The sequence below is a fragment of the Oryx dammah genome, unplaced genomic scaffold, assembly GCF_014754425.2.
Source record: "Oryx dammah isolate SB20612 unplaced genomic scaffold, SCBI_Odam_1.1 HiC_scaffold_22, whole genome shotgun sequence".
In the NCBI taxonomy this organism is placed as follows: Eukaryota; Metazoa; Chordata; class Mammalia; order Artiodactyla; family Bovidae; genus Oryx; species Oryx dammah.
The window spans coordinates 26,684,441-26,697,642 of record NW_024070206.1 but is presented as its reverse complement, the minus strand read 5'-3'; the positions used below and the strand labels follow the sequence as shown (position 1 = coordinate 26,697,642).

Sequence of the window (13,202 nt, the reverse complement as noted above, 5' to 3'; positions counted from 1 at the left end):
TAGAACTAGGAGAAAATGAATGTCTGTTTAAGCCGCCCAGTCTGTGGTATTTTGCATGGTAGGAAGAGCTGACCAAAATGAAGATTTTTCTTGATGAAGAGAACCACTCCCAACTGTCATTGAATTACCATTGAACACTGACTTTGGACATTAGTTTTTGCTTTAACCTAAAATTACAAGGCAAAACAGCACTTCTTTGCAAAACTGAAATGTAATTAAGTCATTCTGACAGCTAATATTGTCTGAATCACAAGTAATGTTGAGCAGCTTTGTAACTTGTGCTGTTAGAAATTAAAAGAAGCAGCGAAATCTCTACTAACACATAAATTTGTGGCAGACATATTTTCGGGGCCCAAAACTACAGACTTAATATCCTGTTTATGTCTCTAAACTTGGTATAACCAGAGCCAGGGATCTTTCTCAACTCCATAGGCTATCATATAACTCATTATCTGGTTCATGACTTCCTTATTTCTCATCTAGAGTATTATAGTACTCTTAAAATACTCCCCACCCCCCAGCCTTGCCTTTATTGAATTTATCTTTTACATAGTCGCTGGAGTAGCTGAAATGTAAATTTGATTGTATTGTTTCTATACCTCTTTCTTTTCATGGCTTCCCGCACAGAGTGGTGGTTTTCAGGTGGTGGTTCTAGTTCCCAGCAGACCAACCCCACAGGACTCTTCAGGGCTGCGGTAGAGAGGTGTACAAAGCAGTTCCTCTGCTACCACCCACTGCCATGATCCTCTTGAAGCAGAGCACTTTTATCGCTTTTCATATTGTACTGCTTTTAAACTTTAATGTGAAAAATATTTTTTGTTGATGATATAATAATTTTACAGCTATTGGCCTATAGGTAAAGTTCAAGCTCCTTATTAACTAGATTGGGACTCTCCAGCCTCTCTTTGCAAGTCCTTCCCACAGACTTGATGCCCCAGCAATTCAAACAGTTCTGCTGTGCCTTTGCTAATATTTGCCCATCTGCCTGTTAGTCTCTCTTTTCTTTTTCCCAACCAGCTAACTGCTACTCCTTTTTTTTTTTTCAATTCTTAAGTCTTGTTTCAGGTTCTGTCACCTCCAGAAAGCCTTTTCTCACTATCTCCCTCTCAGGCAGGCTTAGGTTAGGTGTCATCCTTGTTATTCCACAAACTCTGTGCTTGTACTTTATTTCTCTTTTTTGCAGTTTTTGGTATTATTATTTGTTTGTTTCTGTTTCATTTGAAATCCATAAAAGCAGAGACTATGTTTTTAAAGTTACATTTCTATATCTACAGTGATTACTATAGAGACTGCATGGTTAACACAAATGTTTCTGCAGTAAATTGATTATTGTTTATATTTTGCTGATGCATTTCCAATAGATATGTGATCTAAAATTAAATGTACTTATAGTATTCCTGTGTGAAAGTTTACTCTCAGTTGCATGTGTTTATAGGCCATAAGGTATACAAACACGCATTTAAATTGTGCATTTCAAAAGAAAGACAAGATATTATATGCAGCTTTTAGTAGTAACTAGAACTTAACAGCTGCCCTGTATTTTGTACAGCTCTGAAATGTGAAGCTTTTCCATGTAATCTCATGCCAATGTTGACCCATGTGGATTAAAATAGCCCTATTTTAATCTATGACCAAATTAGGAATTAGAGTATCTACCCAGTGGGGATTTTAAATTATTGTAGTTTGTAGTGTGACAGGTTTATATAAATAATTGCACATTCCCACTGTGTGTTTTAACTTAAAGTCTCCATTCAAATAGAGAAATATAATAAGTATGTCATTCTTTAGCATGTTTATTTTACCTTTGATATTTTAAATTATATCTTTTTAAAAGGATTATCAAAACTGACTTGATAAAAAGAAGATTTAATTAATCTAAAATATCTACCTGTGGCCCCTTGGTTCAAAGTTGATATATACTTAAAATACCAGGAACTAATGAACTAATTATCCTCAGTATATATGTTTTTGTTTTTTTTTTTTTTTTAAATGTTCTGGTCACATTTTAATAAAATTATTTAACAGCTAGAGTGAAGTCATTCCAGAATTTGTTGAAAACAATTCTCAGCACATTGAGCATTTCTCTCTGTTATAACTTCATATTTTACCTATAACAAATAATTTTTAATGTACATCTTTGTTTTTTGTTGTTTCTCAAGAACTTGAATGTTAAATAAGCAGTTTTAGTTATACTGCTTCAGTGATTTAAAATTATAAACTTTTTCTTTTCATACAGATAAAGACACAATAAATAAAATTAGAGATTTACGAATGAAAGCTGAAGATTATGAAGTAGTGAAGGTGATTGGTAGAGGTGCATTTGGAGAAGTTCAATTGGTAGGTTATTTTAATGAGATTTAAAAATCTTTTTAAAATTAAAAAATCTACTTGTTTGTTTCACATATGATGTTTTGGAAAAGTATTGATTTTATAAACGTCTTGGTTTAAATTGCTCTAGACTTTCTTGCCTACTGATATGAAAGCCTAGAGTGTCATTCAGCAGTAGTGTGAAATATTTTCCCCAAGCATTCAAGGGTAGAGAAGAGGTTTTAAGCATCAAAAGAGAAGCCTTTACTCCTGATACTACTCCATCTACAATGCTGTGGCATAGTAAGTTTTTAAACAGGAAGTAGCATCCGTAGCAGAGTGGAGAAGGGAAGGGATGTCATAATATAGGGAATAAAGCTTTTTTTCCTTCTATACTTAAAATATTTAAAGCCTTAACATGATCTTGCTGGGGTAATTCAGAAGAGACGTTAAAACAGCCAGACAGTAATGTTAGATTATTTAGTAAATTGTTTGTGTAAACGCTGATCTTTAAAAGTTAATGAAAGGTTCATTATTTTCCATTTCAAAGGTAAGGCATAAATCCACCAGGAAGGTATATGCTATGAAGCTCCTCAGCAAATTTGAAATGATTAAGAGATCTGATTCTGCTTTTTTCTGGGAAGAAAGGGACATCATGGCTTTTGCTAACAGTCCTTGGGTTGTTCAGGTATGCTTTTGCTGTTGTTTCATTGCTGTTGTACTGGCTTGTAACTTAACATATCTGAGAAGCTGACTTTGGTTTTTAGTGAACAGTAAGAGAGAATTTATTGGCAGTTATAAAAGTAATGTGTCATTTTTAAAATCATAAAATTTAATGTTATTGAATCATCTCTAGGAAGGAAGCAAATATTTGTCTCTCCTTATATGGAATGGAAGAAAATGGGAGAAGGAAGGAAAAAAAGTTAAGCTAGGCCTCTAAATAATATTGTATTGGCTTCAGGTTTTTCAATGGAAGGAAAAATACATCAGAAAGTCAGTAATTGTAGGTCCTGGTCTTGACTGCCACAGGCTTACCTGAAGTTGTGGCCCAGTTATTTCCATTTTTGAGCCTCAGTTTCACTGCTCAAAAATGTGAAAGTTGGCTTAGATTAGTTATTTTCAACTGAATAGGTACCTCATTGGGAGTCATGGGAGCAAGCAGTTATTGGGATAGGTTATAATTCTGGGTTTTCTGTTGCTGCTTCAATTAGAGCAGCTGCATGTTTTATGTGTCTTTTATATTGGGGTTCTTATTAAGATTTCGTGTGAGGGGGATAAGATATTCTGGTTTAAAAAATGGAGTAAAACTACTAAGCTAGATCATTTCTGAATTCCTAGCATGAATTCTGTAGCTTCTTTATTTATACTATGTAATAAAAACTGTCCTAAATAAGCATAATAGTAATTGGTATAAAAAGAATATGAAATATGTTTAAGATTTGCATAATAAGGCTTTTTATACTTGAAATGTCTATTTTTGTTTGTATCAGCTATATAGAGCAGGGTCTCCCAACCTTGGTATTGTTGACATTTTCAGCCATGTGAGGGCTTCCCTAATAGCTCAGTTGGTAAAGAATCTGCCTGCAGTGCAGGAGACCCAGGTTCCAGCCCTGGGTCGGGAAGATCCCCTGGAGAAGGGAATGGCAATCCACTCCAGTACTATTGCCTGGAGAATTCCATGGACAGAGGACTTGGCGGGTTACAGTCCATGGGATCGCAGAGTCAGACACGACTGTGTGACTAACTTTCCTTTTCCTTTCAGCCATGTGATGTTCTGCTGCTGGGGGCTATTCTGTGCCTTATAGGGTTTGTAACAGCATCCCTGACTTCTGCCCAGGTCCTCCCAGTAGCAGCCCTTTCCACCCCACACACCAGCTATTAGCAACTAAAATTGTGTTCAGGCATTGTGGTATGTTGGGGAGAGTGGGTGAGTGGGGGCTGTGGGACACCAGCAGTTTCCCTTTCTGTTTGGGAACCACTGATATGAGGAATGTTCAGTGTTGTGTAAAAAGTTAAAAACATGACATAAACGTTTAAGGTTAAATTTACAACTTATGAATTTTAATCTTTATTTTTCTTGATACATTGTCTGTAAATAGGGAAACTGCCACCAGATCAGCAATGTTTCTTTAATTATGGTGTCCGAGTGATTCACTGTACGTGTTAACCTGGGATAGCCATGAGGCACCACTTAGTTTCTTATCCTTCCCTCTAAATATATATTTTTGTAATTAAAGTTACTAAGTGAAAGTGAAAATCGCTCAGTCATGTCTGACTCTTTGCAACCCCATATACTGTAGCCTGCCAGGCTCCTCTGTCCTTAGAACTCTCCAGGCCAGAATACTGGAGTGGGTAGCCATTCCCTCTCCAGGTGATCTTCCCGACCCAGGAATCAAACCAGGATCTCCTGCATTGCAGGCAAATTCTTACCAGCTGAGCTACCAGGGAAGCCCATAAGTTACTAAATCCATAACTAAAATAACTAAAGTAACTAAATCCATAGCTGAAATCGTAAAACGCTGTTGAAAAAAATGAAATACAAAAATAATTTAAAGATATAACTGCCTAGGTAAATTAGTTATAATTTATACTTTTTCTCTAGGGCTTATTTCATTTAGTTTAGTTGTATTCTAATCTTATCATGTTTACTTAAAATGTCCTTTTGTAGAGAATTCCCTCGTGGTCCAGTGGTTTGGATTTGGGGTTTTCAATGCCCTGGGCCCCAGTACAATCCCTAATCAGGGAACTAAGATCCTACAAGCTGCACGTCAGGACCAAAAAAGAAAAAAAAAAAAAAAAATGTTCTTTTGTAAATTTGCTCTCCTTTTAACTTCAACCCTGGTCATATGTTTATGCCTGATATTGTTGCCAATTTCATATTGATGGACCTTCCCCTTCCTGCTTTGACTCTTTTGCCCTTTTCCTGCTTCTCTGTTGGCTGCTCCTCCTACTGACTGCAGTTGTTTACTGAGCACCTGTTATAGTAAGTGCTTTCAGTATTCACTATTCTCTTTTTAACAACCCAGAAAGGCAGTTAATCCCCATTAGCTACATCCTCAATTTATAGATTAAATTTGTGCTTTTGTTCACTGAACATTCATTAAGTACTTGCCAACTGCCAGGCATATAGATGCAGACTGTGCAACAAATAATAGTCAAATATCGTATAGTCCCAGTACAGTTCATATAGTCTCCCAAAAAGGATATAGTCACAGATAATTTGAGAGGTTATATAATAGCCTAGTCACACAGCTAGTCAGAGACAATTAAAACTAAAGCCTAATTTATTAGACTACTGGAAAATTGTGATATCAGTATAAATTTAACATTAAACCCCACTATGCACAACTTAAATTAGAACTACAATATATCTTTGCTTAGAAGAATTGTATATCCTTTATTGAAACTTATAATTTTTAAAAATTCTCAGTATAAGAAATTCAATTAATTCAGAAAATGTAGAGAAAAAAGTCTCCAGCTCCTCAGAAATAACCAGTTAATAATTCCTTCACATATGCAAAGTTCTTTGTGCTATTTATGTTTGTATTTATTTCCTTTTTAAAAACAGTGCTTACAGCTACTGCATTTGATCATTTTAATTATACTAGTATTTTTGACAATTCTTAAATGAAACAGTTTTGCTTAATCTTAATTAATTTCTTTGTTCTTCTGTATTTGTGTAGCTATTTTATGCGTTCCAAGATGATCGTTATCTCTACATGGTAATGGAATACATGCCTGGTGGAGATCTTGTAAATTTAATGAGCAACTATGATGTGCCTGAAAAATGGGCCCGATTCTATACTGCAGAAGTAGTTCTTGCATTGGATGCAATCCATTCCATGGGTTTTATCCATAGGTAAAGATAAAAATGTTTAAATTTTCTCATTTGTTGAAGAGAGAAGCTAAAAATAAGTACTTTATTTGATTAACACGTCCCCCTCTGAGTCCACTTATTCTTCCATATGACATAAGTGGTATTTCAGGATTTAAAACTTTGAAATTTGTAGTTCTAACATTTCAGTTTACTGTTGATATAAATGTACTCTTTAATATTTCTTAATTTGATTATAAGGCTTTTATATAGTGTCCTGAAAAGTAAAATGTATAAGCTATTTTTTTAAGGTATCTTCCAGGGTATTAAATGCTTTTAATTTTTATATTCAAATTAATTTGCTTTTGATTAGTGAATAGATCATACTTATTTGTTAGAAGGGTAGCTTCATTTGTTCTACAAACACCAATTGAATTTGTGCAATTACTGTGCTCAGTGCCAGGGATATAAAAATGCAAGTGACTTAAGACCCTCTTCTAGGGATATTTATGTATTTATCTATCTTGTGTGTTTCAGTTACTTTTTATGTTTGAATGTTACATTTTTTATGGTTATTCTCTCTCAAATGACTTGATTTTCCTTTTGGAGGAATCAAACTGCTTCAAAGGGAATATTACATGTCTTCTTCTGAGACATAACATATGAGAGAGTCTCCCTGATGAAGTTCAGTTTATAGATGTGGAGAGAGACTCATGTAGTTTAAAGCTGGTCTTACCTAAACTGAGTGAGGATATCTGACCTAAAATTATTGCCTCATATAATTTTTATCAATTTATGACCTATTTCAGACATATTGTTTTTTTTTTTCCCTCCGCAGAGATGTGAAGCCTGATAACATGCTGCTGGATAAATCTGGACATTTGAAGTTAGCAGATTTTGGTACTTGTATGAAGATGAATAAGGTTAAATAATTAGATTTTAATTTAGTTTTGCTAATTCAAGATTGGTGCTTTTTGCAAAATATTTTAAGAATTTAAGAATTCCTAACCATATCTGGACGTGTACAGAATTGATGTGCCCTGTCATATTTGTTCGACTGAAATGCCATGGTTTCATTGTTGTGTTAGTATCTTGTAAGGACTTTATTTTTTTCCCTATTTAGGGGAAGTGTGGATTGCCAGATTTACTGAATCTTTTGAAATAACTCTGTAATGTCCACTATTTTAACTAGAAATGGGTTTAGTTTAAATGGCACTAAATACTAATGCCAGTGTTAAAATGCGACTTTCATAAAAACTGGATTTCAGTAATACATGTATTTCTTAGTGTTTTACTTAGCCTTGTATTAAACATGAAGAAATCTTACTACTTATTTTGGGAGCCGGTCATAAAAGATATCCATGCTCACTGTTTATATAATAAATAACATGTACATGGCTGAAGTAGCAAATATGCTGCTTTATTTTCAGTTGAAACAGTTTATATTCTTTGAAACTTATCATAGAAGAATAACCAGAAAGTTGTATTTATTTCCAAAGGAAACTTAACTGGTTAGGAGGAAAGCCCTATGTGAGAACTTTTGCATAAACATTAAAAATTCTCTTGCATTAATACCAGCTACAGTAAGTAACAGGTATATATAGTTTTGTTTTTATTTTGGAGAGAGGTTTAAAATGTATAGTAAACGGAGGTCAGTGGGCTTAACACTATTATGCCCTTTCTCCATGCATGTGCCTTCCTGTTTTATATGTGTATGGTCACTTCTTACATGTGTTTTCTCTATTTCAAGTATAGTTAAATTGACTGACTATTTTAGTAAAAAAGCAGTTAAATCACCTTTTATGTATTAATGTTATCAAGTGATTTGTTGTCAGTTTGTCAACATATTTGCCTTGACTTATATACGTGTTCTCTGCAGTTGAGATCATCTTATTGTTTCAACTGGAGGAATAATAAATGGTCTAATAATAAAAGAATAATAAGTGAAAAATAATAAATAATAAATTAATAATTTCACTATGTCTTTCTAGTGAAAGTTATTACAAAGTAAAAGTATCTGTAAACACATACACATGAATATATTATGTACGTAGTATGTATATAGGATTAAGCTATTTATTACTTTTTGTCAAGTTTGCATTAGGTTTTAATATGATATTTTTATAAAGACTTAGAGTTCTATAGGTTACATTAAGAAAAAACTCATGTGGAATAATTGACACTTTACATTTATATCCTAATTGAAAATTTGACCTCTACTTAGGAAGGCATGGTACGATGTGATACAGCAGTTGGAACACCTGATTATATTTCCCCTGAAGTATTAAAATCTCAAGGTGGTGATGGTTATTATGGACGAGAATGTGACTGGTGGTCAGTTGGGGTATTTTTATATGAAATGCTTGTAGGTGAGTAAAGGAAAATTTTGTGTACCTCTTAACCGTTGTTCATCTCCATACTTAGACTTGGCTTCTTCTGATAAAATATTACATTAAGTAAGCAATGTTGATTTTGTTAGTAGAAAACAGATTGATCCAAGCTGTGATCCAAAAACACATACTTTGTGTATTTTGACAAACTTGATGTGTTACTTCTTTTTATGTATTTGGTGTATGTTTTTATTTTATGCATAGTTAATTATCATTAAGCAGTAACATTGACTTTTCCTTTGAAGCTTATTTCTCTAAATGTATTTAATTTGCTTTGTTTTCCCTGTCAATTTGTCAGGTGATACACCATTTTATGCAGATTCTCTGGTTGGAACTTACAGTAAGATTATGAACCATAAAAATTCTCTTACCTTCCCTGATGATAATGATATATCAAAAGAAGCAAAAAATCTTATTTGTGCCTTCCTTACTGACAGGTAAATAATTTTAACATGGAACACTATTCAAGGAGACTTTCATTTTGCTGCTCAGTTTTTAAGGTCTATTTCTGAGCTCCTTTATTTGCACTATTGAAATAAAAATGTTACCATTCTTCAAGTCATTCATGACAGTAAAACCTGATGTAATTTTCTGATTTTTCTGGATCTCAATTACCTTACCTAAAGAAATTGGGATACTAAAAGATTCTTTTCTGATGACTAGATCAGATTGTAAGTTTTTTCATTGTTAAAATTTTAACTTAAGTATAAAGATGATAGTATATTTTATTGAGTCTGGTTTTGTTGTTGTTGTTCTTTTGGCCATGCTGCATGGCTTGTGGACTGTTAGTTCCCCAACTAGGGATTGAACCCAGGCAGTGAAAGGGAATTCCCTGAGGGTTTTATTTTATTTTTTTTAGAGACATGTCAAAATCTCTAAAATTAGAGTGCATCTTAAGATCAATGGCATGTACTAATTTAATTGAGGGCATTTTTTTCCCTAGTGATAGAAAAATGATGATGTGTCCTCAGTTGATGCCATTTAATACTGCATTGTGTAGTTGAAATTTGTTGAGAGGCTAGAACTTAAATGTTCTTCCCCCCAGCCAAAACAGGAAAAGTAAATATGTGAAGTGATTGATGTGATAATTAGCTTGTTGGGGGAATCCTTTCACAGTGTATATGTATGAATATAAAATTGTCACAGTTCAGTTCAGTTCAGTTGCTCAGTCGTGTCCGACTCTTTGCGACCGCATGAATCGCAGCACGCCCGGCCTCCCTGTCCATCACCAACTCCCGGAGTTCACTCAGACTCATGTCCATCGAGTCCGTGATGCCATCAGCCATCTCATCCTGGGTCGTCCTCTTCTCCCCCTGCCCTCAATCTCTCCCAGCATCAGTCTTTTCCAGTGAGTCAACTCTTTGCATGAGGTGGCCAAAGTACTGGAGTTTCAGCTTTAGCGTCAGTCCTTCCAAAGAAATCCCAGGGCTGATCTTCAGAATGGACTGGTTGGATCTCCTTGCAGTCCAAGGGACTTGCTTCTGTCACCAGTCACAGCCACAACTGGGTATTGTTTTTGCTCCATCCCTTCATTCTTTCTGGAGTTATTTCTCCACTGATCTCCAGTAGCATATTGGGCACCTACTGAACTGGGGAGTTCCTCTTTCAGTATCCTATCATTTTGCCTTTTCATACTGTTCATGGGGTTCTCAAGGCAAGAATACTGAAGTGGTTTGCCACTCCCTTCTCCACTGAAAATTGTCACAATGTAAGCTAAAAATCTTAAAATTTTATTTGCCAGTTATACCTCAGTAAAGCTGGGGGAAAGATTTAATTATAACTGGCATATACTTTTTGAAATTAAGGAGATAGTGCAGAGCTGTACAAAAAAAAGTATTATTATTTCCTACCTCCTTCATTAACATGGTTTTCTAGTTTCAACAAGCATTTTTTATAAATGTAAATGCAAGTAAGTATCTTAGAAACAGAAATGGCATATTATATATATATATATATATCTCCTTGTCATTTACTTCTAAAATTTAAATATGAACCAGATGACTTACTAAGATTACATTTAGGACTTAAGGTTGTATATGGTTAATGTAAGTACTAGAGGTGCTTTGTACCTTTAAATATGTTTCAGTTTTGGATTCACTTTAATTAAAGTTAATTTATCCTCCTTCAATATGTCCTTTAGAACCTGAAACATGATAGTTTTTGAAATTTCTATATTTTAATATAAGCACTATATAAATGTAGTCTAATATAAAAACCATGCTGGGGGTATAGAATTGAACAAGGTGCACAGCCTCTTCTCCACTATGTCCTAGCCCTTTGTGGGAAGCAGACAAGCAGATGAGATACTTACTGTACAGAGATAAGTACTCTCAAGTATCATGTACCAAAGAACCATGGAGAGGTTCCCTAATTCAGTCTGAGAGAGTCAGTGAAAGTCATTAAAAGTGTCTCATTATATCTAAAGCAGTTTGTCTTTAACTCATGAAAAAGTTTGGGATTTTTGTTGTTTACAAGTGCTGTACTAAAGCACATGGTACTGAGTTCCTCTTTCCAGCTCAATTAAAGGCACATTTTAAAATCCTTTTTTTCTGTGCCTACGGAAGAGGCCAAGGATCAGTAGCTTGTCCCATTCAGCTCAGTTCAGTCACTCAGTCGTGTCCGACTCTGCGACCCCATGAACTGCAGCATGCCAGGCCTCCCTGTCCATCACCAACTCCCAGAGTCCACCCAAACCCATGTCCATTGAGTCGGTGCTGCCATCCAACCATCTCATCCTCTGTCGTCCCCTTCACCTCCTGCCCTCAATCTTTCCCAGCATCAGAGTCTTTACAAATGAGTCAGCTCTTCACATCAGGTGGCCAAAGTATTGGACTTTCAGCTTCAACATCAGTCCTTCCAATGAACACCCAGGACTGATCTCCTTTAGAATGGACTGGTTTGATCTCCTTGCTGTCCAAGGGACTCTCAAGAGTCTTCTCCAATACCACAGTTGAAAAGCATCAATTCTTTGACACTCAGCTTTCTTCACAGTCCAACTCTCACATCCATACATGACCACTGGAAAAACCATAGCCTTGACTAGATGGTCTTCTGTTGACAAAGTAATATCTCTGCTTTTTAATATGCTGGTTAGGTTGGTCATAACTTTCCTTCTAAGGAGTAAGCGTCTTTTAATTTCATGGCTGCAATCACCATCTGCAGTGATTTTGGAGCCCAGGAAAATAAAGTCAGCCACTGTTTCCACTGTTTCCCCATCTATTTGCCATGAAATGATGGGACCAGATGCCATGATCTTAGTTTTAAGCCAACTTTTTCACTCTCCTCTTCCACTTTCATCAGGAGGCTCTTTAGTTCTTCTTCACTTTCTGCCGTAAGGGTGGTATCATCTGCATATCTGAGGTTATTGATATTTCTCCCAGCAATCTTGATTCCAGCTTGTGCTTCCTCCAGCCCAGTGTTTCTCATGATGTACTCTGCATATAAGTTAAATAAGCAGGGTGACAATATACAGCCTTGATGTACTCCTTTTCCTATTTGGAACCAATCTGTTGTTCCATGTCTAGTTCTAACTGTTGCTTCCTGAACTGCATACAGGTTTCTCAAGAAGCAGGTCAGGTGGTCTGGTATTCCCATCTCTTTCAGAATTTTCCACAGTTTATTGTGGTCCACACAGTCAAAGCTTTGGCATAGTCTATAAAGCTTTCAATTTTGTAGGAGGGTCAAGAATTAGTTGTCATTGGTGTTTGGTCAGAAGTATGTACTAGAGGATAAAATGGAAATTTTATATTTACAATATCTTTTGGAGTTTTTTTAAGTTGCTGGTGTGAAATAAAGTTGTTAGTTGCAAAAAATATATTTACCTCTATTAAAAAACCTATCAAGAAAATTCATTAGGCTAATGAAGCAAGGAAAGTGATTCATCTGGTGTCAGTAGAAAAGCTGTGGAGGATCGATAAATCTGTGGGGTATTTTGGTGTGTGTGGGTTTTTATTGGAAAAAATTCTTTAATATTCTCAATCTTCAACTTATTTTTTATGTATGCTCAAAATTATCCTGATAGTCAACATAATTTCAGGGTGACACAGAATTGTATTTATCATCTTGCAGAAACTTAGCATTATGCCCCAAAATAAATATGAATAGATAATAGTAATAAAATCTTAAATGATTAATGACTTTTCTCCTTTTCTCTCTATTCAGAGAGGTGAGATTAGGGCGAAATGGTGTAGAAGAAATCAAACGACATCTCTTCTTCAAAAACGATCAGTGGGCTTGGGAAACGCTTCGAGACAGTAAGTTGTTTCTTCTTGCACGTTACAGTGAATATTTGAAAGTAGTTGTGGTAAATAGTCTCTTGGAACTGTCGTCCTAAAATAAATGTGTATCTGATGAAAATCCAAAGCTGTGTAAGTGTTGTCCTAACCTAGTTAAAGAGAGACTGATAATATTGGGGAAAACACACTGCTCCTTGTCTAATGTTCCATTCAGTATGCCAAGATGAAATGTTATGTACATGTAATGGAGTTGGGCTCAGCAATCATAATGTGATACTTGATCTTTGTTGAATTGCTTTGTATAGACTTCAGTATCTCATTATAGAGGAAGTCAGTAATTAAGAGGTAATATTTCTTGTGGGGAAAAAAAAGTTTATTCTCTTGTTTTTGCTAAAACCTAAAGTATAAGGAGGTTCTATCAGAATTTAATTTGTGTTAGCATGTAAGAAATTATGG

General features: G+C 35.1%; 1 protein-coding gene across 1 annotated transcript in view; it reads left to right on the top strand.

The window, feature by feature from the left end:
- ROCK1 (Rho associated coiled-coil containing protein kinase 1) overlaps positions 1-13,202 on the top strand; it is a 125,260-nt gene that overhangs the window by 54,935 nt on the left and 57,123 nt on the right. The window contains exons 3-9 of the mRNA XM_040264706.1: positions 2,237-2,337; positions 2,858-2,995; positions 5,991-6,166; positions 6,960-7,044; positions 8,346-8,490; positions 8,810-8,948; positions 12,673-12,764. Coding sequence (XP_040120640.1) covers positions 2,237-2,337; positions 2,858-2,995; positions 5,991-6,166; positions 6,960-7,044; positions 8,346-8,490; positions 8,810-8,948; positions 12,673-12,764 — 876 coding nt within the window. The remainder of the gene's footprint in view (positions 1-2,236; positions 2,338-2,857; positions 2,996-5,990; positions 6,167-6,959; positions 7,045-8,345; positions 8,491-8,809; positions 8,949-12,672; positions 12,765-13,202) is intronic.